At 46.1% G+C, this 27,158-nt stretch overlaps 1 protein-coding gene across 1 annotated transcript; it reads right to left on the reverse strand.

Moving 5' to 3' along the window:
• Nucleotides 1-1,859: 1,859 nt before the first annotated feature.
• On the reverse strand, nucleotides 1,860-22,528 carry LOC136059661 (ceramide synthase 4-like). Its single transcript, XM_065753774.1, has 8 exons — nucleotides 22,467-22,528; nucleotides 18,915-19,032; nucleotides 11,779-11,910; nucleotides 7,402-7,494; nucleotides 6,146-6,274; nucleotides 5,775-5,881; nucleotides 5,215-5,371; nucleotides 1,860-2,051 (listed from the first exon to the last, which is right to left on the reverse strand). Exons 1-8 carry the CDS (start codon nucleotides 22,526-22,528, stop codon nucleotides 1,860-1,862), a joined length of 990 nt encoding a protein of 329 aa, XP_065609846.1.
• Nucleotides 22,529-27,158: the final 4,630 nt, after the last annotated feature.

Below are 27,158 nucleotides of genomic sequence, written 5' to 3' on the forward strand. Positions count from 1 at the left end.
GTTGACTGATATAGTTATGCAATCACAGATATCTGGCCAAAGGATGTGGTACAGACAGCTGGGACACGTTCTAGTGCAAGCTGAAGACTTGAGCTAGGACATAAATACAGCCTGTATTTTGCCTTGGAGGGCAGACCTTCCTCTCTTAGTACTTCTGAAACATCTGTACTACACCAGAAGGAGCAAAATGTCATCAAAGAGTTCCAGTGTTGCTGTGAGATTGAGAATGACACCTGGTGATGGCCTATGTGAGACTGATGGAATATAAGATGGACCTGCACCAAACAACTGCACACCTCCAGTAACACTGTTGAGCACTGGCCCATGAGAGAACATGAACTTCAACCACCAACCAATCATCAATCATCTTACATTATGCCAACCTTTATTGCAACAGGTAAATTGTATGAACATCATGATGCGCTGGATCTCTGTACTAGGAAAGGCTTGCCCCCTGGTTGGATCAATCATTGGTTCACATTGTGAAGAGGTGGAGTGTCTGGGAACTGCTGAGTTACAGTCTGACTCACTGAATGAGCACTTGAAAGTAGCCCTGGGAGCACAAGTGAAGGTGATTCACCTGTGTGACCAGAAAACGTTTGCTGCGCCATGGGTCCCAGTGATTCACTGTTGCCATGCTTGGTTACTCAGTTCAAGTGTCCTAATTCAGTTCCAAGAGCCCTCTTGAATCCTTGATGTATCCTTTCACAGTGATCAGATTGGGCTTATAATGAGAAATTGCTTCTCTCAACAGTCAGTGGGACAGCGAAACAGGATGAAACAGCTGGCATCACTATATGTCTGCACTGGTTCCACAGCACGTGGTGCAGTCTCCGGGGAGCATTCTGCCATACTTATTTAACTCCTTCAAGGCATTACAGAATCAAAAGTCTAAGACTACACAAGATAGAAGATACAGAATGTCTAAGGAAACTGAATCAGAATTGCATCATGACTTCATCACCTACTGCTTTAAACTCTACACATCTAGGCACAGGCCCCAGAATTAGAAGACTAAGTTAAAGCACTGTGTCAAGAAGTTCAGCAGATCTTCTCTGATTCTTCTCCCTTTGAGAACAGGGATAATCTATTCCCTTCTTACCACAAGCTGTCTCTGTAAATATCTCCTGCTGTACCAATTATCTTAGATAAAAACATGAATACTTCTTCAGTGTTTTCTTCTCAAATAGACATTTCCTTGTCCCCTCTCTTCTCCTGACGGTGTTACTTTCCAAGGTAGGATTAATGGATTCTCTGGCAGCTGAGACACAGCTGCTTGGATTTTCCAGCTCTCCAACCATGATTTGGGTGGGAACTTTCTTCAGTACAGGCTTTGGAGTTCACCCCTTTGTGGCAATAATGCTGATAACAGAAGGGAATGAGATCCCTTCCAGTACAAAACCAATCATGTGGTGCACAGTGGCATTTTACCATAAGAAAACGTTTTCTCAGGTCATAATAATAGTCATTAGTGGCAATGGGCTGAGGCTTTCAAAGGCCGTTCGAGGCTAACCTCCTATCAAACAACATTAGGCAGTTAAGATGTGACATTGCCAAAGTTCATCCACCGTTCTGAGTATTTTTCAGGATTAACACATTTAACAATTGCTATGGTACAGTCTAATTCAAGTCAAAACACTTTGATCCCTTTCTGTTTGCCTCAAGGCTACAACATGTAGTAAGCGTTTGTTGAAGAGAGACCAAAAACTCTCCTCAGGTATCAATGACTATACACAGTTCTGTTTACAATAAGAAGGAGTTCAGTTATGATACTGCAATTGCAATCTTTCATACCTAAACAATGAGCAGAACTGCTTCTAAAGACAGTGAACTGGACTCATGACAGATAGTAGCAGCGGCTATCTTTCCTTGACGTGGCCGTTGGTGAGATGGGCTCTGTTATTCAGTGGGTCGGTCCCATTCCTCTGGATGTAATTGCTGCTCGTGACATTGCTGAAATGTGCAATCCCATTTTTCTCCTTTTCCGTCATGTTTTCTCTTTCTTCATCCACGTCACTTTCTTCTGTTTCACTTCTCATGTCCTTTCCCATCTACAGAACAATGTAAATGAGAAACAGTACAAATGCAGAAGTGCTCAAGAAGCAGTGCCAGCTGAGCCACAGGCTGAAACTGTTCCTTCAGCCACCTGCCTGTGGCATGCATTTCTGCAGTGTGCTTTTAGCTTTAGTTCACCTTTGCAAGCAATTTGATTTCTGCCCCAACTAAATCTTAACTGTGATCCTGGTGTATGTTACACAAACAGGCTGAAGCAGCCCCAGATCACAGCTGCCCAGGAGTGAGGACAGCCACGTCAGACTGAAGAGATCCACACTGCCGCTTTGGGCATCATCGTGCACATGAAGGAAGGGGCAAGGCAATTGATCAAAATCTTGTATTTTCCAAAGGGGACATGACTATAGCTTCTGGGTGCTACCAGCTGAGCACTCTGATATGGAGACCATACAGAGTCCCAGGATCACAGCACAGCCCAAGTTGGAAGGGACCCACAGGATCCCCGAGTCCAGCTCCTGGCTCTGCAGCACCACCCAAACCCAAACCCTTTGGCTGAGAATGGTGTCCCAACACTCCCTGAGCCTTTGGGCTCCAGGGCATGCTGCTGCCTCAGACTCAACTCACTGGCACCCAGAATCCCCAAGTCCCTTTCTGCAGGCTGGCCTCACATCTCCTGCCCGTACCCATGGCCAGGTCTGCCCACCCACGGGTAGGATTCGGCCCTTGCTCCTGCTGAACTTCATGCTCCTGGGAGTTGCCCAGCCCTGCCATTTATCGAGGTCTCCGCAAGGCCTCCCTGCCCTTGAGGGAGTCAACAGCTCCTCCAATGAATGCAAGCTGTTTTCTTTCCGGTCACTAAAGTCAATTTGAAAGGCCTGTAATTACCATGATCCTTTTTCTTGCCCTTCTTGAAAACTGGGAGAATATTTGCCAACTTCCAGTTTACTGGGACCTCTCCAGACCCCCAAGACCGTTGGAAAAAAATTGAGAAAACTCTTGGACTACCCTGGGATGAATCCCATCAGGCCCTCCATCCAGCTGGATGCAGTTCAGTCCATAGGGCCTGATGGGATTCATCCCAGGGTAGCCCCACAACATTCACAGTGTCCATGAAGCCTGAAGCCTTTTTTAGAAATCCCCACACCACAGAGCAGTCAGGAATTGTAAGAATCTGAACTCGCACTGAATTCTTACTGCCTGCAAGAACAGTATGAATAGGAGGTGCCAAATTCTGTGAGCAATCTATGTCATTCTGGAATTGGCAGCTGCAGAACTATGCACAGAGAGCACTGATCTGCAGCATAAGTGAAATCAATGATCAGTACTCTTTTAAGTCTTGTTTTTTTCTTTATTCGGAGGTGCAGAATGTGGCTGAGGTCTTACACATTGCAAGGTTTCTAAAGGAACTAGACAGCTGCATGGACTAAAAAGATGGTTGCCTCTATGAGGAAGTGAAACCTATTACTTCAGGATTTGGCTGAATCCTAATTACTTGGGATAAGGGAACATCATATGAAAAGGTGGTTCAGATAAGGCTGTAGCCATGGTGGAAAACTGTGGGGGTCAGAAAGGCTCATAAGAAGAATATGAACTTTTGAACTGGAGCGAGTTTCAAGGGTATGGAAAGGAGGCAGTGCTCTGTATTTCTCCTAATACTGCCTTGTGCTATTATCACAGAATCAGAGAATATCCTGAGCTGAAAAGAACACGTAAGAATTACTGAATCCAACTTCTGGCTCCACACAGGACTACATAAAAATTAAATTGTCTGTCTGAAATCATCACTGAGACATCCCTTCAGGACCATTTTAATTTGCTATTGATGGCTCAATATGTCATGTTCTCAATTTTATTTTTTCATATCAAATATAGCAGGTAATTTACATTGTGGGTTGGGATTTTTGGGGGGGCTGGGATACAGTTAACTTTCTTTGCTGAGGCTCATGTGATGCTGTGTTTTGGATATTTGATGAAAGTAGCTGTGTTTTAGTTGCTGCAGAGCAGTGTTGGCACTGAGTCAGGGACCTTTCTGCTTCTCATACTACCTGCCAGTGTGGAACTGGGTGGGCGTAAGGGGCTGGGAGCAGACAGAACTAGGACAGTGGACCCAAAGTGGCCAAAGTATATGTCATATGGCCACACCATTTGACATCAGCAATAAAAGCTGGAAAGGAGGAAGAAGGGCATCTGCAGAGTGATGGTGTTTGCTCTCAAGAGATCATTATGCATAAGCCCTGCTTTCCTTGAAGCAGACTGTCCATGGGAGGTAGTGAATGAATTCCTTGTTTTGCTTTGCTTGTGCATGCAGCTTTTGCTTTGCCTAATAAACTGTCTTCATCTCAACCCAACAGTTCTCATATTTTTCCCTTTCTGATTCTACCACCCTGCTTGTGGTGAGCAGTGAGTGGCTGTGTGGCAATTAGGTACCTGCCAGGTTTAAACCGTGACACTTAGAGATAAAATATGAAAAAATCTGGATGTGCTCCAGCCTTCCTGATGGCTCATTTATTTCTAATAAGGCTATTTATTGCCTCATCATTTATAATAAATGCAGTGGCGTTTCACCCTGCACTAGATTTAGGAAAACAGAAGTAGGACCTCCTCAGTCACCTCTTCGTTTTCTGCAGCGTGTGAAGTTTCTGGTTTTAATTCACAAGTAATTTGCTTTGTGCTACCTTAAGGGAAGGCTAATAAGGAAGCTCTGGACAATATGGATGAAGATGAGCTATCCATGCTTGCTCTCAGTTCCCCTAAGACAGAATTCCCCAGTTGGGCAGTAACAAAACAACTCATCCCAGGGCATGAGGTCAACTCCCACAGAGCATAAAGTTGTTTCTCCTACACTGTGTCCTTGGCAGGTGGCCAACCTGATGACATTAGGTCACACCTTTGATTTTGAGAAGAATTTCATGCTGAACAGCAGTTTGGTTGCACAGCAGATGCTAAATGCTGTAGACAGAAAGAATGGGGATGCATTTGTCTTAAGTTGATACAGCTGCATCTCAGGAATGGAATGTTGCTCTACGACTGATAGAGAAAGACAATATCAGTCTTGAATGGATTATGCTTACTGAGTGCTGCATGTACAATTACACTACAACAAGAAAGCATCAATCCCAGATGAACTTCTGTGCTCCCGAGTAGTTTTAGGGCACCCTCCCTCCCCATGTGATGTGCAAGGGACTAGAAGTTGATTCATACCGTGCCCTGGAGCATGAACTTGTAGACCATATGAATAATGAGGCAGGACCAGAAGACGTGAAGCAACTGTAGAATTATCAGGAGAGTATTCACAAAATAGTATCCAAAGAAGGGCTGGAATATCTCCATGGAGTAATAGTAGGTGTTACAGAGCACTCTGCAAGAGAGAAAAAGTTGCACTGAAGGGCAATTGTGTTCTTAGCAGGACTGTAAGCCCCCATAAGCTCTTGTCACAGAGGAAGTTACAGGTCAGTCTTTTCCTTCTTCTATATAGCATGTGAGCTCCCCACTGGAAATAAGCAGAGTAGAGCCAAAAGCTAAGGACTCTTCTGCAGTATACATCAGGTCTTTATGACTCCTCTATGAACTCCAAAGCAGACCACCCTTGTTTACCCCAAGGCAGGTGCAACAGCCATATGGCACTGTAATCTATGCAGAGATCAGAGACATGAGCTCAAGAATCAAAAAGCAAAGGCTGTAGCAAAAGATTCAGCCCACAGCTGAATTGTCCTGCCTCTGAGAAGGCAGTTTTTCATTTTCCTTGACTGCAGCAGACGCACGTGTAGGGGAAAATGACCAGGCGGCTGATGAGGAAAACAGCTGAGAAGATCATCAAGAGGCTGTCACGAGTTTTTTTCCACTTCATGTAATTTAATATCTTAGTTGGCTGGAAGGAGAAAGAACAATAAGACAAAGCAAGCCAAGACACTGCATCTGCACATGCTCCAAGACGCTAATGAGCCAGATATAATACAATCCACATGCACGTAATCATCTCTCCTCTGTAGGGCACCTAAGCTAGGTTGAGAGATCAGCATTGAGTTATCAGTGAAATAATGCTTAGCCCTTACTGTGCTAGATCAAAAGACAGCATTTGGCTGAAAAGCATCGCTGACCACTAGGCTTTGCCTGGCAAATAACTGGAGCTCACCTCTAGGAAGCAATCAGACGCATCATGAATCACCATCACCAGTGTCCCAATGCGGATGTAATTGGCACAGTATGAGAAACTGATCAGGAAGATGGTTGCAGCATGATGGACTATCTGCTCCTTGAAGTCCTAAAGAAAAAGGGGACAGGAGAGAATGAAACACACAGTGTTTTATCTGTCCTGGTTAAGCACGTCTCGTTCAGGTAATAAAATCTCTCACTGAGGCAAAAAACCTTTCACTGTAAGGTCTCAGAATAACAGAATCGTTCACCTTTCCTGCAGTGAACAGGGACCTCCACATCTAGATCAGGTTGCTCAGAGTCTTGTCCAGCCTGATTTTGAGTGCCTCCAAGGACGGGCATCCACATCTCTGGGCAACCTGTGCCAGTGCCTCATCACCCTCACTGTAGAATACTTTGTCCTTATATCCAGTCTAAATCTTCCCTCTTTTAGTTTGTAACCCTTGTTCTATCACCACAGACTCTGCTAAAGAATCTGTCCCCCTCTTCCCTGTAGTTCCCCTTAGATACTGACAGGCCGCTCTCAGGTCTCCTCAGAGCCTTCCCTTCTCCATGCTGCACAGCCCCAGCTCTCTCAGCCTGTCCTTGCAGGGGAGGTGTTCTGCCCCTGGGGTCATTTTTGTGGCCCTCCTCTGGACGCACTCCAACGGGTCCATGTCCCTCCAGTACTGAGGACACCCCATCAGGACACAGTACTCTAGGTGAAGTCTCACAGCAGAGAGCAAGAGGGGAAGGAGCACCTCCCTCACTCTGTAGACCATGCTGCTTTGGATGCAGCCCAGGGCCTTCTGGGCTGTGATGGCACATTGATGGCTCATGCCCAGCTTCCCATCCACCAGTAGCCCTAAGTACTTTTCAGCAGGGCTGTGCTCTATCCTTACATCATACAGTTTGTATTGGCAGTGGGGAATGCCTTGATCCAGGTGCAAGACCTTGCATTTAGCTTTGCTGAACCTCATGAGGTCTGTCTAGGTCCCTCTGAATGTCATCTTGTCCCTCTGGTGTGACGATTGCATCCCATGCGGTAGCTCACACCTTTCCATGACAGGGTTTGCAATCCCCACCTCCCAGAGGAGAAGGAAGACAGTGACTGGGATGGAAATGCCTGGCAACGAGCAAGGACAGAGTCCCACAGAACATCAGACTGGCACTGTATGCATTATACTCTTGAAGAACGCTCTCCCAAGTATTAAGCTTGCATTGTGTTTGCACTTCTTCCCTGGCATTGTCACTCACCTTCCTCTTCACATCAAAGGGCAAGGTGAAAACCAGAGAGCAGTAGAAGGAGAGCTCCAGCAGGTAGTACCAGAACAGAGAGGGCTGGAGAGGCTGCAACATCAAGGGAGAGACAGTGATATACCCATCAGATAAGGCAGAAAGAGAGATGGAAATGACAACTCCTTTCTATGCAAAATACAACCTATCAGATCACCATCATGAAAAGAGCTGGCTCCTACAATGTTCCGGAAACAAAAATCAACAGAACAATCTAGTCACTAAACAAACATCCGCTTGTGCTGAGGTAAAAGCAAACAGCAGGGGTTACTCTACTTTGCCTTACCAGGGAGAACATCTGGGAACTCAGGGAAGACCCAGAATGGTTGTAGGTTTTCTTCAGCACTGTGTGAATTGACAAGCCATCACTGTAGAACCTTACCAACTCTACACACTGTTTCACTATGGTGGAACAGATTGGCACCTGAATAAATCATTCTGTTTGATAGCATTCAGGGAGACACTTCAGATTTCTTGGACTCTGTGACAGATTTTTCAATCTAATGAAATTGTCAGGAAAAGTACAGTCCTCCTGTGTGAACAGGGGATTGTACAGCGCGAGCAGTCATCTACATTCTTTTGAGTAATTTGTTCTGGGGTTTTATACATGGTAAACTAAAAGCTCAGACACAATCAGCAAGCTCGTGCCAATTAAAGAGTAATTTTTCTGTTGTGGCACTGAATGGCCTCTTTAAACCAGAACCCACCTGATAAAAATATTGCTATAACTAGAACTTTGCAACTAGCATTTCTTAATAATCTTGGAGTGTGTCACTCCCGAATACCAATTTATTCCTTCTCTACCCAAAATGCCAATAGATGGTTCTGTAGACGTTGCTTTGTTTTTCTTTAATGCAGCAGCGAGTGCAGCAGGAGGAAGCATGGCTGGACACACTGCTGCTGCTGGAGGGTACCAGTGTGTCTCTCAGGTTGGTTCATGCTCTCTGTGCTCTGCGGGTCATCCAAATGCGAGCTCTGGATCAGAAGGGATTCTTTTATTTCCCGAAGATAGATTGTTTGGGAGAATTGATGCTTCTTTTGCCCTTGTCTGTACGACAGAGCATGGTTCGTTTAGCAGAAATTATATTTAAAACATTCTTGGCTCCTGTTAGGACGCAGGTATGTTCTTGAGACTTTCTACTCTTTTCCTGTGGAATGTTACTAGCTCTAGTTCTGGTCTTTTCTATTTATTACAGCTCTTAGAAGCTGCTTTGTTACGATGATATACATTTTTCTGGAAAATTCATGTACTGCAAATGTACAGAGAAAGAAAGAAAGATCTCAGTGATTCTCTTTGCCATACTGTCCTATTCAAACATCACCTGTCTGGATGTTTTGACTTCTACTCTGAACTACAAATGCACCCTTAAAATTTCTGCCTATGGGTGACAAAAGAAATTTGGAGACTTGGCTTGAAAGACAGTACCTCATTCTTCACTCATTTGCTCCATTATTGTTTCTGTGGTTAAACCTGTGCATTATATTTCCCTTTACAGGTTGGTAAATCTCAATGTACATTCAAATGTTCTAATATTGACTGCCAGACCAAGCAGCCCTGAAGCACAAGCAGGCTTCAGTCTGTCTTGGTGCTGGGATCATACTGTCCTCCAACCTCTCCTTCAAGTAATGAAATAATTATTTCTCACACAGGACATTCTAGCGTTGTAAAACTATGTGCGTGGGAGCTCCCTGCATGGTATCAGTGGAAATCATTCTCCTGCCAGAAATACTTAGCAGCCTTTGGATTGCAATGAGCAAAAAATGAAAGGGATCAAAGTCTTCCAAGTCCACGGGATCCTTTGTGTCTCCTTCACTGAACTCTGAATTGCACTGTCAGAGCTCTGAGCATACCAGCAGACTCTGCAAAGGATTCCTCTGAGGGGGTTTGGCTGCCTGTGGTCAAGGTCACTTCTCACACGGTCTATCTGTTTCACCTCAAATCACAAGTGCTGAATGAGCCGTGTGAGAAAGAGCAGTCAGTAACTCATCAGGTAACCTTCATACCTCAGCTCAGGATCTGTGTTTCAGTTTCAGCCTTTGTTGTCACTTGAACAATGTTATAGATACGTTGTGTGTGCTGCTGTACCTCACTATCCTGGATCCTCCCACTTGATTTTGGACCTGTCATCTAACTGCAGACTTGTCTGGTGACCTGAATCCTCAGCTGATCCCAGCTGTATCTGCTCTTGTTCTTTTCCTCTTGTCAGCTGACTGCTGCTGTCACCCTTTTCTTGCAGTAGGTTTCCCTTGTAGGGCAACACACTCCTTTTGGCACCTGACAACACCTCGCAGAAGGCAGGTTTTGTCTGCTTAGGAAGAAGTAGCTTAACTAAAGATACTGAACTACGCTTGACAGAATCTCAGAAAGGCCGAGGTTATCAGGCACATCTGGAGGCCATCTGGACCAACCCCTGCTCAAGCAGGGCCACCCAGAGCAGTGCAGTACCACGTTCAGTTGGCTTACAGCACTCTGGGCAGAGGGTTCCAGCACTTGGTCACTTACAGACTGGAAAGTGCTTGCTTTTTTCTTCTTAGCTCTGGCATGAGTTCAGACTCCTCTAGTTTTGCCACCGCACTCTGAAAATATTTTCCAGGAGATGAAGGCAAGGGAGTATTAAAGATCTCTGTGGGATTTGTGTAGTTTGCAAAGGCTTTGTCAGCTCTGTGGTGATTCTTGCCTTTCACTGACAAGGACACTGTCCTACAGCAAACCAAAAATTGTTCACTCTTAGAGAAGGAATGATACCCAGGTGTCTCATTAATTAGTTCATAACGCTAATCAAGCCTGTATATACGAAGGCTGCTGCTACAGAACAGTCATAAAAACTTAAGGGGAAGGGTGGAATAGTCAATGGTTCACAAGCTCAGTGGGTGAAGCCCCATTCTAACTCTTTCAGCTTCTCAACTTAGGAACTTATGAATATCTGGGGAGGCAGATAAGCACGAGTATACTTGTTTTTTTGTGGCCATCCTTGCTCCTTGTGTACCTGGTAACCAAGGAACAAATTTTGTGTTTAACTGACAATTTTCTTTGAGGTTACTTTGCCCTTAGCAGGTAAGAGATGCATACTCTCCATCCCCTGGGATAGCTTCTTACAGCGCTGTTGTGGGAAAAAAGCACAGAATATACATTGTAGAACTGTAAAATAACAACCTCCAAAATTAATGGAAATTGTGCTTTATTGCTACTGGCCATATTGCCAGTTCCTCTGGGAAACGAGCTCATGGGAGAGCACTGTGGACAGGATTCTTTGGTGTAGCGGAAGGAGTGTATTTCTCAGAGCATGTCCTCTGCTCTACACTGAAGTTTTCTCCTCCTTTGGCTAAGTGTCTAACCTCAGTCTCCTCTATAAACTAAACAAGGAGCATGCTTATTTTTCAGTTCTTTGCTTACCTGGTCCAAAGTGTCACTTTCCCTTTCCTTATAGAAGTTTCCTTCTGCTATACTGACTCCTATCGTTCATAAGTTCATAAGTTCATAAGTTCATAAGGTTGGAAAGGACCTATAAGATCATCTAGTCCAACCATCCTCCTATCACTATCTCTACCCAACTACTAAATTAAGTCCTTTAGCACCTCATCTAAACGCTTCTTGAACAGCGCTAGGGATGGTGCCTCAACCACCTCCCTAGGCAGGCCATTCCAGTGCCTGACCACTCTTTCAGAAAAGAAATGCTTCCTGAGGTCTAATCTAAATCTTCCCTGGCGCAACTTGTGGCCATTCCCTCTCGTCCTGTCATTACTTATCAGGGAGAAGAGGCCTACCCCCTCCTCACCACAACCCCCCTTCAGGAAGTGGTAGAGTGCAATAAGGTCTCCTCTGAGCCTCCTCTTCTCCAGACTAAACAATCCCAGCTCCCTCAGCCGCTCCTCATAAGACTTGTGCTCCAGGCCCCTCACCAGTTTTGTTGCCCTTCTCTGAACACGCTCCAGGGCCTCAATGTCCTTCTTGTAGTGAGGGGCCCAAAACTGAACACAGTACTCGAGGTGCGGCCGCACCAGAGCTGAGTACAGGGGGATGATCACCTCCCTGCTCCTGCTGGCTACACTATTTCTAATACAGGCCAGGATGCTGTTGGCCTTCTTAGCCACCTGGGCACACTGCCGGCTCATGTTGAGCCGAGCATCAACCAACACCCCCAGGTTAAATCGTGTTTAGATTAAGACAGATATTGAGATGTTATCTACTGACAAGGATTGGATTTGAATTCCTAAGGCTCATCAGTCTGAATTGTGTTCAGCACTACCTCTTGTATCTGTAATGAAATCTGACGTTCAAAAGATATACCAGGACAATACACGATTTATAACAGCAATTTTCACTCCTGGATGACTCACGTGTTGTGGGTATCCTGTCCAGCACTCTCTGTGGTCCCAAAGCCAAGGCTTCTGGAAAGAAAAAGCAACATGAATGGGAGGATGCCGAAGAAAGTCTTTTCTTATCAACAAACTAAATCTTTTACTTGTTGGCTATCACAGATTTGCTGCATGTTATCACAGAGCTGGTTGTGCTGTCTGAAATTTGGTTGTCAAGAAACTTCTACTGCACAGCTTGCAGTTGTTCTTATGCTACCAACGAACTGCTGCCCAGCTGAAATTTTATATGTTGTTCAGCTCATTTCCAAATAAAACAGCCTAGGAAAGATTTCTAGGGGGTATATTTTGAATATACTGAAGTATTTTGAAAAGTATGTCATTATGTATTGCTATGGATCGTACAACAATTGTTGAGTACTGCACAAAGGCTAAGCACCCCTGTCAGGAATACGTCTTTTTCATGCTGCAGGCTGTAAGTAATGAATCTCTGAAAAGACAACCGCTTCAAAGCGCTGCTTACACTTCAAAGAAAACTGTAATGTAGAACTTGTAGTTTCACAGGGCTTTAAATGAGGTTTGAAGGGGTAAAGGGGTGATAGCAAGTCTGCGCACAACAAGGTGTGGGATGGAATAGCTCAGAGGGACAAGGTGCTAGTGGGGGCTCTCAACCTTCTGCATCTTATGATGATGAAGGCAACAAGGATACTCAAGGTAAAAATATCAAAGGAATTAAGGACTTATCCTTCAAGGTGACAAGACCAGTTGCCCATCTGGACTGCATCTACACCAAATGCATGCAGCTTGTGAAAGAAACAGGAGTTGGAAGCCACCATGCCACTGGAAAACCATGATGTAATTGCTGTCACTGAAAGCAGCGGGATGATTCCATGATTGCAAAGTGGCTCCTGATGGCTACAAGCTGTTCAGAAGGGACAGGCAAGGAAGGAGAGTAGGAGGCATTGCCCTTACATCAAAAAAAAAAAAAAAAAAGGAATACAGTGTGAAGAGCTGTCCTTGAAGAAGGGACAAAGGCAAGTCAAAAGTCTTCGGGTGAGAGTTAGAGACTGAGGCAACAAAGGGAGCCTTGTGGTTGGTATCTACTACAGGCCACCTGATCAAGAGGAGCCTGTTGATGAAGCCTTCTTCCTCTAGCTACAGGAAGTATTGTGATTGCGGGCTCTCATCCTGCTGGGGGACCACATCCACCTGGACATCTGCTGGAAAAATAGGATAACGATCTGTAGGCAATCCAGGAGGTTCCTGGAATGCACTGAGGACAGCTTCCTGAGTAAAGTGATAGACAGCCCCAGCAAGGGTGATGCAATGCCAGACCAGTTGCTCACCAGTGTGCGTGAACTGACTGGTGACATCAGAATTGGAGGCTGCCTGGCTGCAGTGACCATGCAATGGAGGAGTTCACACTCATGACTGATATTGGACAAAGAATAAAACCAGGAAACTTAATTTTAGGAATGCCAAATTCCAGCTCTTTAGCAACAACATATACTATTGAATTTAAACTTCAACGTTTGTTGTTTTTCTTTTTTTAGACAAACCAAAGTATTTCACAAAACAATTTATTTTGTGGAAACTGGAAAACATCTCATGAATGAAGAAAAACTTTCATGAAAAGTACAGGTAGTCTCATTCCCAGAATGGGAAGGTTACATTCAGAACAGGATTTTGTCCCTTCTGTCACCACAGGGATCTTGAGCTATGCTGAACAGGTCATTAATTCTAAACTTTCAGAGCTGGCTTCACAGAACACCCTTCTATTTTGATGTAAAGAACCACAAAACAGTGTAGTTAGGATTTAGACGCCTCCACTCCTATGCTAGTTCATCTTGCAATCCCCATACATGTCAGGTATCTTACATTCTGCCTTGAAAGTTAAGTTTCGTTGCTCTTCAGTTTTTATAACAAGCAGCCCTAGCACAGTCTGTGCCCACTGACTTGAGATTTGAAGATCTCCCATTCCTCGACACTCCAGAAGATCACAGGGGAGAACATTTTGCAAAGGAAACAGCACAAGAGCCAGGGGAAACTTTATCCCACAGACAGAGGACAGGTGCCCCTCATGATCAAGTCAGGACGAGAGTGTATGGCATGACTTCCACTACCTCTTCTGTCTCAGTTATTCTAACTCATAACATTTAAGTCTCAGCCTTCTCTTGCTGAAGTTGTGTTAAGGTGAGCATGATTCCCTATTTTTGTGTTCTCAGAAGTGTGCTGTGCAGCTGATATATCTGACGGGAAAGTCATCAGGTTTGAAGACACAGGTTTGGCACCCACATCTGCCATTCTGAGGCACTCCCTAGATAGGACAGCAGGTGGCACTGCTTGTATACTCACATCGTAGAGTCCAGCAAGCCCAGTGAAGAACGAAAGGACGCAAAAAGTAAACCTCCAGCTACAAAGAAGGAAAGAAGCATGTCAGTAACCCATTAACCACCAAGATTCACTTCTGTGTATCAGTCCCACTCATTCAGAGAATTATGCCATTAAAGCAAACAAAAACATCAAGGTTTGCCTAGATCCTAACAGATTTTGTATAGTTAGCAAATTCAACAGAGGTCACAAGGGCTGTTGAAATCACCCAGATAACCATCTAGGTGATAATCATTTCCCAGATAATCGTTTTCTGGACGATTACCTGGAAATTGCCCAGATAATCATCCCAAACCTTCCAAGCCCAACTAGAGGCATGCGTAAAACTCAAACAGTACCTATCTCCTTCTTAGGCTTTTGAAGATTAGGTATGCTAAGTTCATTATCATGTAAAGCAAATGAAAAAGAAAAAACAAAACATGTTCAGCCTCTGTGAGAGCTGCTAATGACTTACCCACGTTAAACCAACAGCGAAGTACATATAAGATATGTATAAAATAGAAATGTCATACTGAATATTTACACCTACAGTAAGAAATGAGGGAAATTTCATTCCAGAAGAACAAATTAGTAGCTAATAGACTGAACACAGAAAATCTGCAAAGGAGTCAAACTGCCTACAACAGCTCTTACATTACCAAACATATCTGTAACAAACTGGAAGCAGCTTTATGTTTTGAAAGATTCCATTTGTTAACGAACCACCCAGGATTCCAAGAAAGACAAGCTACTATTTTATGTTAGAAGGGCATTCGATCTGTAGACTGCAAATGGCAACAGAGGGCAGGCAGAAAGACATTACTGTCAGTGAGCTGAGTTAGAAACCTATTTACTGTCTAGTGTTTACTGGTACTATTTACTGCAAGGCAGCCGAGTGCAGGAAGAGCTTGGATTTCATCTTGATAGAAGTGAATTAAGCATGTTTGTTTTACAGCTCTTTGTCCACAATTCTGTAAATCTTTCTAACTGTAACGATCTGAAATGCCATAAATAAATAATATGCACCCTTTTTGTTTTGTTTTCTACATTTGGGGTAGGAGTTTTGAATTAGAGGTTGAATGTTAAACGGATTGTGATCAGCTCAGAGGTGATGCCTACCCTACAGACACACACTTTTAGTTAGATGAATGTCACTGTTGGTATTTATTTTCTCTTTCATCTCTGCAGCCTTCCTGGAAGAACCTACTTCTCCACAAGCCAAGCAGAACAGACACTCAGTAACCAGGCATTTCACCCAAGCTCAGGAGAGTTCTTCACTGGGGAAAGCTGAGCCAAAGCTAACATTTCTAAGAGGGCTAATTTCTAATGTTTTACCAAAATATTCTTGGTATTCCTCTAAATACAATTCTGGGATCTGGGTTCGTTTCTACTCCTACGAAACCCCAATATACAGGAATTTATGTGCAATCAATCGCTGAGTGATGGTCTGCCATGTACTGTCACAGAGCATAACCTCTCAGATCTTAACATCTCTAACAACCTCAGGCTGAGATTTCTACAGCCTCTGCACAAGCATGAAGACCAAGTGGAGTTCCCATAAGGAATCACAAAGACATAGACTAGGAGAATAGCTGGGGCATGCTCACGAGGGTGTGGGCATTAGTGTAGAACGGTTTCTTTAAGAGTTTTACAGTATGACTTTTTGGTGTAAAATGGCTGTGACGACAATTCACCTAGATTCTGGCAAGGAGGCAGTCCCAGCCAAGAAAGTCTTTCTAGGCATGGGGGCAAGGATGGACAGTCATGGAGCTCCAAGAGTTGTACAACTCCTGGCCTCAGCTGTGCAACAGGTTGCCACAGGCCAGGTCACCAGCACCTCTAAGTGTAGCAGTGAATACGTAAGTGTGCAGCCAGCTCAAGTCTATCGGGGCTATTGCTCTGCTACAGCTTCAATCTGCATTAGTTGAAGTACCTAAAAAGTGAGGAGCTCTCCTTTGCCAGATCTGCTTGAGCCTCCTTAGAACAGCTTTCACATAGGCCCGACATTATAAAAGGGTTCTATTTTTTGGCTTTCAAGGAATACAAGTCTATGACTTTTGAAAGCAGCACTGTGGAGAACAGTTGCAGGAAAGATGCAGCAGAAGGTATCAGCTTGCAATGAAGCAAATAGGAAGGAAACACAGAGGCAAAGGTAGGCTGTTCTGGAGTCACAAGAGTAGCAACTAAGCAGTAGGAAGCGGTGGGAAGCAAAACAATACTGAATATTCAGTTATCATGTTTCAAAGTGGAGTCTTTCAAAGTCAAAAACAGGCACCCTATAAGGAATGAAGTGAGAGAGGAGTAAAAGGAGTCTTGGAAGTGAAAATAAAGGGGAGAAACAAAGAATAGATTACTCACAGAAATACTGGAATTACATTTCTTCTTGCCCTTAAAACTCTTGAAGAGTTTGCTGTGTGACACAGAGGAAGTCCATCATTTTCTATAAACCTTTTGAAAGTGTCATCACGGATAGTTTAGTAAAGGTTTTCATTGAATGTGTTCACCTTAAAGGTATCATGTGACAGTGATTTACATACCCCGAGAGTGTTGTAAAAATCTGTGTCCATTAGCCATTTTCAGATACATTTATTTCTATTTTTACCTAGTGACTTCTGTTCTTGGGCTGGTGTCATACAGATAACTGTGATTTCAATTCTCCAATTGCTCCGCCGGGTGATATCCCTCCCAAGGTGAGGGCTGCTGAGAACAGCAAAATTACATCTTGTAAAAGCTGCCTCATAAGCAAAATTTTGAGAGCTCACAAGAGGGGAAGGAATCCAAAAGACTGGCTGAGGTGCAAGTCACGAACAAGAGAGTAAGGCTCTGGCCAGCTGCTGAGTTCTTGCTCTGTGTCACACTGATATCAGAAGGCCATCACACGGCCAAGATACACTCTGATATCCCAGATTTTCTAGGACAAAAGTGTAGATTTCTACTCCTTCATTGCATTCAGGGTGTAGTGACAGCTGCACAGAAAGTCTGACTATGAGGCAGCCCTTGAGTTCTGTATCTGCAATGGGAGTTTTACTGAGAAATGTGCAAATTTCTCTGATAGGCAAGAAGGTCAGGGACCATGGCAAGTGTTCCTGAGAACACTCCTTCCCATTGCTAGGGAAAGAGGCTGGCTGCACAACCCAGATGAATGCCTGCATTCTTATTTTAGCCTCTACTCTTGCACTGTCAAGCTGCTGCTGAATGTCCTGGGGTTCCATATGCCCCACAGTAGTACGAAACATGCTGTAACAGCCTTGACAAGGCATTAGCTTGCTTGCACTAGGACTGTCCAGTGGAACTGGAATCCCTACTCCTTGGTAGTGCTATCAGCTTTTGCTTCAAGGCGTGCAAAAAGGAGACAAAAGGTAATGCTGCATTGGGCATACACAACAAGGTTTTGTTAGCAGCGCTGGCTTCTGTGAGCAGATCCCAGCAGCTGCCCCTTGTCAGTTCAGCCCCAACTCCAGCTGCTCCAAAAGGGACCTGCCACTGCTAGAGCTGAGCTGTGAACACTGCTCGCTACGCACACTGAAGAAAGGGAAAAACTGCTGTTACTGAAAGAGAGGAGTGAGGAACAGAGAGAGAAGCAGTTCTGCAGCCATCAAGGTTAAGTGCAGAAGGACGGCAGGAGGAGATCCAGGTGTGGAGCAGAAGATCCCTGCAGCCCAAGAGTGGCCCATGGTGTGGCACACTGTCTCCCCGCAGCCCATGGGCACCGTGTGGAGCAGATCTCCACATGCAGCCATGGAGCCCACAGTGCAGCAGTGGATGTGGCCTGGAGGAGGCTGCAGCCCATGGAACCCAGCAGGAGCAGCTCAACCTGTGCAGAGTGGTCTGCAGTGCAGCAGGACAGCTGGGGGAGCTGCAGCCCATGCAGCCCTGTATTTGAGCAATGCTTGGAAAGCTGCAGCCTGTGGCAAGGCCACGCAGAGTCAGTTCAGGAAGGACAGCGTCCATGGGAGGGACTGACATGGAGCAGGGGCAGAGAATGATCAAGGAGGAGGGGTAGAGACAGTGTTGTGGAGTGATCAGAACCCCATTCCCTGTCTCCCTGTGCCACTTGGGGGGAGCAGGTAGAGGAGTGTTTATTTGAGGAAAGGTGTTATAGTTTGCTTTTAGATCTCCCTGCTCTATGCTGTTAGTAATAAGCAATAAAATATATTTATCTCCCTACGCTGACTAGTTTGCCTGCAATTGTAATTCCTGAGTGCTCTCCCTGTCCTTTTCTCACCCTTGACCCCATTTCTGATGCATTTTCTCTTCCCATTCTTCTGATGAGGGAGAGTGAGACAGTGGTGTGGGTAACTTTTGCTAGCCATCTATTTGAAACAACCACAGTGATTCCCTTACCTACAACAGGGTCGCATCCAGGGACTTAACTGACAAGGTTAAATCCCAATACAGACTATCTACAGTCCTGCTTTTTCCCTCAGCAGCAGCCATTATAACTCCAAATTATCCTGCCAAGATCTTCAAGATCACTCTTCTTCTCCCTCATGGGAAAACTACCTACTATTTGTGCTTGCAGTATTCTGATGGTCCTTATTGTGTCTCTGATGACAGAGAAGATTTTAACAGGCTTCCTTAAAGACCAACCAAAAACCTGTTGATTGTACAGCAACAGAATGCTCTGCCTCCCAGACCTAAAAGAATCATGCAATCCACATGTGCTAAGCTGCAAGGATTCACAATGGGCAGTCAGTTCCAAGTGACCTGATCTGACAGTGATTTGCTAATACATGAAGAAAAAGCCCTGTACAAGGCAAACAAGAGGAAACAGGAGTTTGGAGACTCACCTCTTTAGGGTTCTTACAATTCGTAGTGTAGAATGTTTCCAGAACAGAGATGGGCTGAGCTTTAGGTCTCAGCTTGTCCTTCACACCCAGTTTGGCACTGAGAGGCAGGGCTATGGCTCTGCAAGAGGAAAAAATAAAGATTCAGCCCAAAACAGAACAGTAACAGTGCAAAACATTGTGTAGTACATAACAGTTTCCTCCTACAATTCTGAGTCACAGCACAAGTATCAGGTGAGAGAAAATCAAGTACAAAACCTTGCAGCAGAAACAGTGAGTCTTGTATATTATACAGGCCTGAGCTCTGTTTGGTGTTGAATGAGTTTGGAAATACCACATCCTGCTTTGTCAGTGCTTGCAGAGACAGCTGTGATCCCTGCCATTGTTTTTTGCCTTACCTGAAGCTTATGCAGAGTGCCACGCTGATGGTAAGACCTAAATCTAGGTGACACCGGGGTCCCACAGGGACATCTGGGTGATGTTATGGACACAGGGGTGCAAAGAGACTGATGGGTAACACTGGGAACATCGTGCCCCTATCCCATGTGGACATATGACCTATTTCAGGTGCTCCTGCTCCGGCAGGAGGATTGGACTAGATAACCTTTGGAGGTCCCTTCCAATCTCTGGCATCCTGTGTTTCTGTGAAATGCTGTTCAGTTTTGATGCTGTGCATATAAGGCACTCACTTGAACTAAGGACTCGGCTCAGGATCAGGAAGAAGACTATGTGTATTATGTAAAAGAAATGTCCATAAGAAACAGGAGGCTACTTGGTCTTTATTGGAAGAATGTTCTTCAGTTTTTCCTATGGCAAGCCAAACTGTGGGAAAATTAGGGCACAACAACTAGATACTTAATCATAAGGACTTATGCCAGCTGTGCACCTTCACTCTTTCAAAGTGAAACAATGCAAAGAAAAATATCTGTATAACTAGGAAAAAGTACCTAGAGATGACAAATCTTCCTGTGCTTAACAACTCAGCTTCTGCACTACAAACCCTCTTCTCTTCCATGGCAGTAGGAAATAACAGTGTCAATAGCATGAAGAATCCCATCAGGGCCCACGGTTTTGCTTATGTAAGTATTCTCTGAACAGAACTTCTCCTACCAAGGGTACATGTTCCTGCTTCTGAACACGAAACATGCAAAATGGAAAACCCTATTTCTGCATTTTGGAGATTTCTTTTTTTTCTTTCTTTTTTTCCCTCAAAGTGCTAATAGCTTTCTTGAATGGATACTGAATTATGAACTGTCCATCAGTGCTGGCAATGATTAAGAGCTGATGAATATGCAGCTGCCTAGCCAGTCTTAATTCTGTTCAGGTAGCTTCTCTCCTCTGGTCATTTATACCAAACGATTCAAACAACTAACAAGAATTCTCTTTTTCCACTGCAGCAAACAAGCTGTGGAGCATTCACTATGCAGGTTTTTTAAAGATGTTTTACTTAAAAATAGTTTGTGATATGCTAGTTGCCTGTGGCTACCTCTTCTAGCTATATGGACTGTACCCCATGTGTTCATGTGCCTGGGGACTATTCTAGACCAAATATCCTATCAGGGGTTCTCCTGGAAGTTTTCTTTCCAAGAACTTGTATCATCATTTAATAGACAGATATCAGAACCAGCTTCCTGAAGAGATCACCTAGGTATGGAATTTTGCAGCTTCTATTACATCAAATCATAAAATACACAATGGCTTGCACATTCAGTTCCTTTGTGTAGCCGTTGATTTCAAACGTTCTTTTGCATGCCAGCTCTGAATTTCAGTTCCTCTTTTTTTTCCTTCTCTTTACCTTTTCAAGAAGGCTGATTCAAGCTTCTCTGCAAATGAAGATGTAATCAGTTTCTGTTGTTTAAGAAGAACCTTACTGCAACTTCTTATCAATGCACATGGAAACAGAATGATCTGAAATGTTCCCGACAGATTAAAGAGAATATTTCTGCTGGGTGTCAGGGCAGTCAACAGACCTGAAAAGCTATTTAAATTATCTTGACTGACTCCTTCTTATTTTCTCTTTCTTGATGTTTTGTCGTGGTCATGGTACAAAATCTCACTGTAGTAAAAACAAGCCAGTTGCAGCTGAAGAAGATAGAGCATGAGTAATCAAAGGTCCAATTACCTTGTTGTTGAGGTACTGAATTAAACTATGAATTATAGAACCAATCCTACTTTTATGAACATTATTGGGAAATTCCTCCAAAGGGATGTTGGTACATGTTGAATGTGTGCTCGGACTCACTTTTTAGTTGAATCTTGTTCCAAACACGACCCTAAGAGAATGATGCTTGTACTGATTTCAACATCACACGTTCGTAGTGTCAATTGCAGGGGATGGTCTCATCAATGGAATCTTTAACAGCTTTCTGGAATATGGAAGAAGAAAGCCTGAAGACTATATCGGACAGCATTCCATAGCTACGTACGACAAGACACAGACAGTGACATGACTCTCAACTCAACCCTGTTTTTTCTTCTGTTGGGTTGAGGTGAAGATAGGTTCTCCAATTTCAAGGTTTACAAGAGGAAGTCCACACAAAAAGGCATTTTATTCAATAACCACCAATGAGCAAACTGTCTTGAGCAAAACCTGCTGAAGCTGAAACTAAATGGATGAAGGGGCATAAATCCGTAATCCCTCACCTGCAGAGGCTTTCAGAGTTAGGATGAGACAAAATAATTTAGCTTTTGTGGGCTTACTTTCCACAAATGTTACTGAATTTATAAGGATGCCACTCTGCCAATATCTTCCAGCACCAAGAACCAGTGACTGTGGCAATGTCCTCTCTTGGAATTGCACAATCTCTTGAAGCCTCATACACTGTACTGGCTCTCTTTGCTCCACAAATCTCTTCTACATGGTTCCAGGAAAATTCTGTCAAGAAGTTATCATCACAGCTATGTTGCACAGAACGGTCAGATTACACCTTTGCATAAAAAAAAAAACCCAACACACCCAGAGCATCTAAGAGAAAGATGCTTTCAGACACTTTAGTTTCTATATAATAACAAAGATCTCTGTGGAAAATGAATTGCACATGAATACATTTTAAAATAAGCAACTTGAAAAGGGTCTTATCTTCCATCTCTTTTCTGGTTCTGAGTTCTTATGTTCTCTGCAGATCAACAATATTCCTTTCTTATAATGCACAAAGTATGGTTAACAAACCACCACCAATCTCCTAAAGAAGAGACCTAACCATTCTGACTAAGCAAGGAGTCTGTTTAAAGAGTCATTAAAAACTGTCCTGATTTAAGACAGGAGGCATGTTCCTAATGCTCCTTTATGTCCCATCAATAACTTCTTGCCATGACCTCTCCACATCCTCCACACAACTATCACCATGGAAATTTCTGCATTAGCTACATTTGAAAAAGAAGCAGGGAAATAAAATTTACTATTTCTCTTGTTAATAATCCTGATTTACAGTTCTGCTCCCATGAGAGAGGCACCAGTTCACATCAACAGGCATTTCCCCTTTTATAGAAATAGAAATTATCCAAAATCTACTTACTTGGTAGAAGAGTTATATTCAATGGGCTACAGACATTCACCTTTCATTGGCAGTACACTCAGTTACATCTGAATTAAAGAGCTTACTCTCCATGAAAGCCATCTCAACAGTGTAACAGCCAGCCTCCTCCAACCCTATAGAACTGAGGAATGCCAGAGGCAGGCAGATGGAGGAAAGAACTGGAGCTAAACGAAAATAAAGCTATTGTTCTCCCATTCTTCTAGCACTTCGGGAGTCTAAATGAAAGTAAATCAACAAATTAGAAGGGAGTAACAGGTGCGATCACGGCAAAGACTTTCTCCAGAATGTGGGACACTTTGGAGCAGCTCTATCCTACGACTCAGAAGATATAAGACTGTAACAGCCAACAGAGTATCGTGACTATGGAGGAGGGTATTTTTGAACATTTGCCCTCAGACTTTCCAGTTTAAACATTTCCACTTGGAAGAAAATGCTTAAATATTGATTGATTGAGTCACAGAGAGTTAAAAACTGCCATGATAGGAATCAAATTCATACTATTATTTAGGCATATTTGTTAGAATGCATTTCATTTGTGAGTAAGACTGTTTAAGATTCCTTCATTTATTCCTTAGCGTTTGATCCTCTGTAAATTAATGTGTTAGTTCTAAGCTTCCATACAAAATTTAGGCCATGAGGCTCTTCAACTGCTCCCCTGAGCTGAGCGGATCTGATCCTGAGCCCCAGGGGATCAACCACGGCCTCCCCAGCAGCATCCCCGTGCTCCAAGACCTCGGGGATCTGTGACCTCGATGAGATCATCACCTCTCACAGCATGAGCTCTCTCTCGCTGCCCCAAGAGATTCTCTCCTGCGACTACAGCACCCCTGAAGCCTCCAGCATGAGGCTGAGCACAGAGCAGCTCAGTCTCCCCCTGCAGCAGTGGGGTGGAAGAGAAGGGTTAGAGCCATTCTTATAGGACAGGGGGGAGGGAAAGGTGGGATGAGGTTAGTGATATATTGTTGTACAGTTTTTCTCATTTCCTAATAACTGTTATTTGTTCAGAACTGGGGGAGGGAAGGGATGGGATGAGGATAGTGTTCTATTGTTGTACAGTTTTTCTCGTTTCCTAATAAATGTTGTTTGTTCTGACCCGCTCCACGTCTTGCTGGGGGTTGAAACAGCCCTTGGGGTTTCAAGCTGGGACAGACACAGAAAGTGGTGTCCCCAGCCGGGGAAGCTGGGACAGACACAGAAAGTGGTGTCCCCAGCCCTGAAGCGAAGCTCAGATCAAGGGCAGGGATGAAGGGCACTGCAGCCTTCCTCTAAGGCAGATGGGGTCACTTCTGGGAGGAGGGGGGAGCAGAGCCTTCCAAGGGGGGGCCCACTCCAGAGCCTGGGTTGTTCTCCCTGCTGCAGCAAAAGAACTCCAAATATCCCAAAGAAAAGTAAGGGAGGGAGCTGCTGGCAGGACACTACCCCACTCCCCTCTTCCACCCAACATAAAGCCACAGTACCAGAGGAAAAATAACATCACCTTCGCAGCCAGAAAGCGCCGGAAAACTTCACCTCTCTTTATTGAGCATTTCACATCTGAGCTCCTCAACTTCATAGCAATGCAGCCAACACAGCACCTTCAGGCCACAGTGCCACCACTCGGCCACGCTCGAGCTCTTGGTGTCCCCATCGCCAGCCCCAGGACATGGAGGAGTGACGGGGTCCCAGCAACATCCCGGACCCCAGCAGAACCAGTGGCCATCACCAGAGCACAGAGCCCGATTACGGGCAGCGAGGATGGCTCAGGCACCCAAAAGCCCGGGGTGCTGCCCTGCCCTGAGCATCCTCACTCCAAAACAGAAGCACAGGCAGCAGCAGTGCCTCTATGGGCCACAAAGAGACGCTCTGCTCAAGAAAAGAAGGAAAAGAAGAGTTCCTAAAGAAAAAAAGACGCCGAGCAGAGAGTCGGGGATGGGGACGCCACAAACGGACCCAGAGCCAGAAGGAGACCGTAACAAGTGCTGCAAACGCATAGGAAATCCAGCAGCTACACAGGACGGAAAGGTCACGGGCACGCACTCGGAGAGCTCAGCGCAGCAGTTTCCCTTTCAGGCCCAAATTGAACGCCCAGAGCAAAGACGAGGCCCGGATGGCACTCCGGGCAGTCGCAGGAGCAGCAGCAGGGACGGTCCCCGTCCTGAGCTCCAGAGTGGCAAGCCGGGGAAGCAGCGCAGATCCACGGTGGGGCCTCCATGCAAACAGCCCACAGCTGTGGGGAAGCCACAGCCAGAAAGCCCATAGGGCACGACGAGGCCACGGGGCAGCTCCCAAGAGAAGCCCGGGCAGCTCCGGCCCCGCTCCGCACAGAGGGCGGAGCTGAGGGAGCCCACGGCCTTTCGGAGTCCTCAGCAGCAGCACAAGCGCTCCCGGCTGGCAAAGCGAGCAGCCCAACACAGCCGCGCTGCAGCACAGCCACAGCGCCTCGGCCCGCTCCTCCCGCCGCTCTGAGGGGGCCCGCTCTCCGCCCGCCCTTTTCCAGCCGCCCCGGCCCGGCCCGGCCCGGCCCGGTCCCGTCCCGTCGCGTGAGTGACGTCATCGCCGCGTGCGGCAGCAATGGCGGCAGTGGCGCCGGTCCGGGAGCGGTGAGTGCGGGGCCCGGCGGCTCACGTGTGCTCCCCCCGATCCCTGCGACATCGGCCGCCCCACGGGGCCGTCCCTGGGCCTGGGCTGCGCTGGGGGGAGCGAGCGGGAGATGCTGGTGCTCCTCGCTCAGGGGCTGCGGCCTACAGGGGGGCACCGGGGACGGCGCGGCCGCGTCCCGGGATGCGGCTGGATGGGGGTGGGGATGGGATCGGAGATTGGGAAGTGGCTTTGCTTGGGGTTGGGAGTGGGGATGGGCTCAGGGAGGGGGGCAGGGATGGAGTTGGGCATGGACGTGAGGTCGAGGAGGGGGTGGGAATGAGGATGAGGATGGGGGACGAGGATGAGGATGAGGTCATGGGGGGATAGGATCAAAGATGGGGATAGGGATTGAACTGGGGTTGGGGTTGGGGTCAGGGATAGAGTTGGGAATGGGAATGAGGTCAAGGAGGGGATGAGGATGGGGGCACTCCAGGGCTCTGTGGTGCTGGCAGTGCAGCTCTTCACAGCCTCCTGGTTCTTCTGCAGGTTCGTTGCTTCCAAGGAACAGTTCCACGCCTCCTTGAGAGCCAACGGGGGGGGGGAGCCCGGCAGCCGAGGGGGTGGTGAGGAGGAGGAGAAGGAGGCTGTCAGCGAGCAGAGCGAGCCCCCTGCCAAGACGGGGAGGTTGGATGCACAGGGCCAGGACGGAGAGGGGCAAGGGGAGCCCGAGGATGGGGAGAAGGAGCCCCTGCTGCTGGAAGCCTCGTGCTTCTCTTGCACTACCAGGAGATGCTGGGAAGCTTGCCCGAGGCTGAGCCTCATAAACCCACCGCACCAGTGCCCTGAGAGGAGATTAGATGTGAAAGCCTGACCTCAGCCAAGTACTGCAAGGAGAAAGCACTCTGCATTCAGGCTAACTGCCCCACAGAAACATCAGTGAAATAACTTCATTAATCCCCACGGCCTCGTTACCTTCCTTCCTTTCCTCAGCCAAGCTGAAGCTTAAAACAGTATTCCAGCATTCCTCATATTTCTCTCCAAAACTAATTAATATCCAATCAGCCAAAAGCTCTTCTCACAGCAGCTTGCCTCTATCGTGCAACCTGCCCACCCTCAGCAATAGCAGAAGCACCCTGCCAGGCTCCCAGCTCCTCACCTCCTCCCAGAAGACATTTCTGAAGGAGCATCATCCGGAGAGAACTGCATGAAGGTGGCAGAAGAGAGGAAAGTGCTGAAATTACCCACGTGCAATCCTACCTCCATCCCCCACACATACACCCCGCACTGCTGTGCCCATGAACACACACTGCACGAATTCCCCGACACTGTAAGAGCAGCTGCTCAGCACCAGCTTCTAGCAGCCCCTAACGGCAAAACACAGGGCACCATCCCCCTCCTACTGTCTTGATGGTACCGACACTTCAGCAGAAGACTGGAACCATGTTCTGGAGGACAGGAAAGTCCACGGGATCCACAGGATGCCCCACCAAAACAGCAGGCCCAGTGACAGAGGAGGACGTTGTAAAGCTGAGGTCGTGCGAGAAGAAGAAGGTGAGCAGCGAGAGTTTGGTCGAGGGCTGCTGTCTCTTGTGTCCCCTGGGAAGACAGAAGAGAGCTCGTAGCTGGGTGGCAGGCGGGCAGAGGGCTGAGCTGTCTGGAGAGCACATCACTGTCACGAGAGGGGAAGGATGCAGGTGGGTGAGCTGTTGGGCCCCAGTGGTGTCGTTGGAGGGGTGAGAGCTAAGAGAAGCTTCAGCCCTTTGCACGTGAGGGAATGATTTGCAAGGAGAGAGGAGACTGGGGCTGGTTGATCTGCAGTGCTCTCCTGAGGGGAGGCTGAGCACTGCCTCCTCCTCCTCCTCCTCACCTCGTGTCCTTTGGCCAGTCTTACATCCCGCTGCATTTTGAACTGCTTTGAGTTTTCCCCACACAGAGCAGTGGAAACAAATGGAGCCGTTAAAGTTTGTGGTTCTCTTACCCAGCTGATGTAGTGTCAGGGAACTGCTGAGGTTCTTAAACAAAAAACTGTGATTTCCTGGGTTTCCCACTGAGTTTGCTCCAGACAGGTGATCACGTGGCTAAGTGGAATCTCGTCATGTTTAACCAGTGCCGGTTCAGCTCTGCTAACATGCTCCTCCATCCCTGGTTGTTT

Source organism: Cyrtonyx montezumae, unplaced genomic scaffold (assembly GCF_038088225.1).
Source record: "Cyrtonyx montezumae isolate F1298 unplaced genomic scaffold, pur_monq_1.0 scaffold_80, whole genome shotgun sequence".
Taxonomy (NCBI): Eukaryota; Metazoa; Chordata; class Aves; order Galliformes; family Odontophoridae; genus Cyrtonyx; species Cyrtonyx montezumae.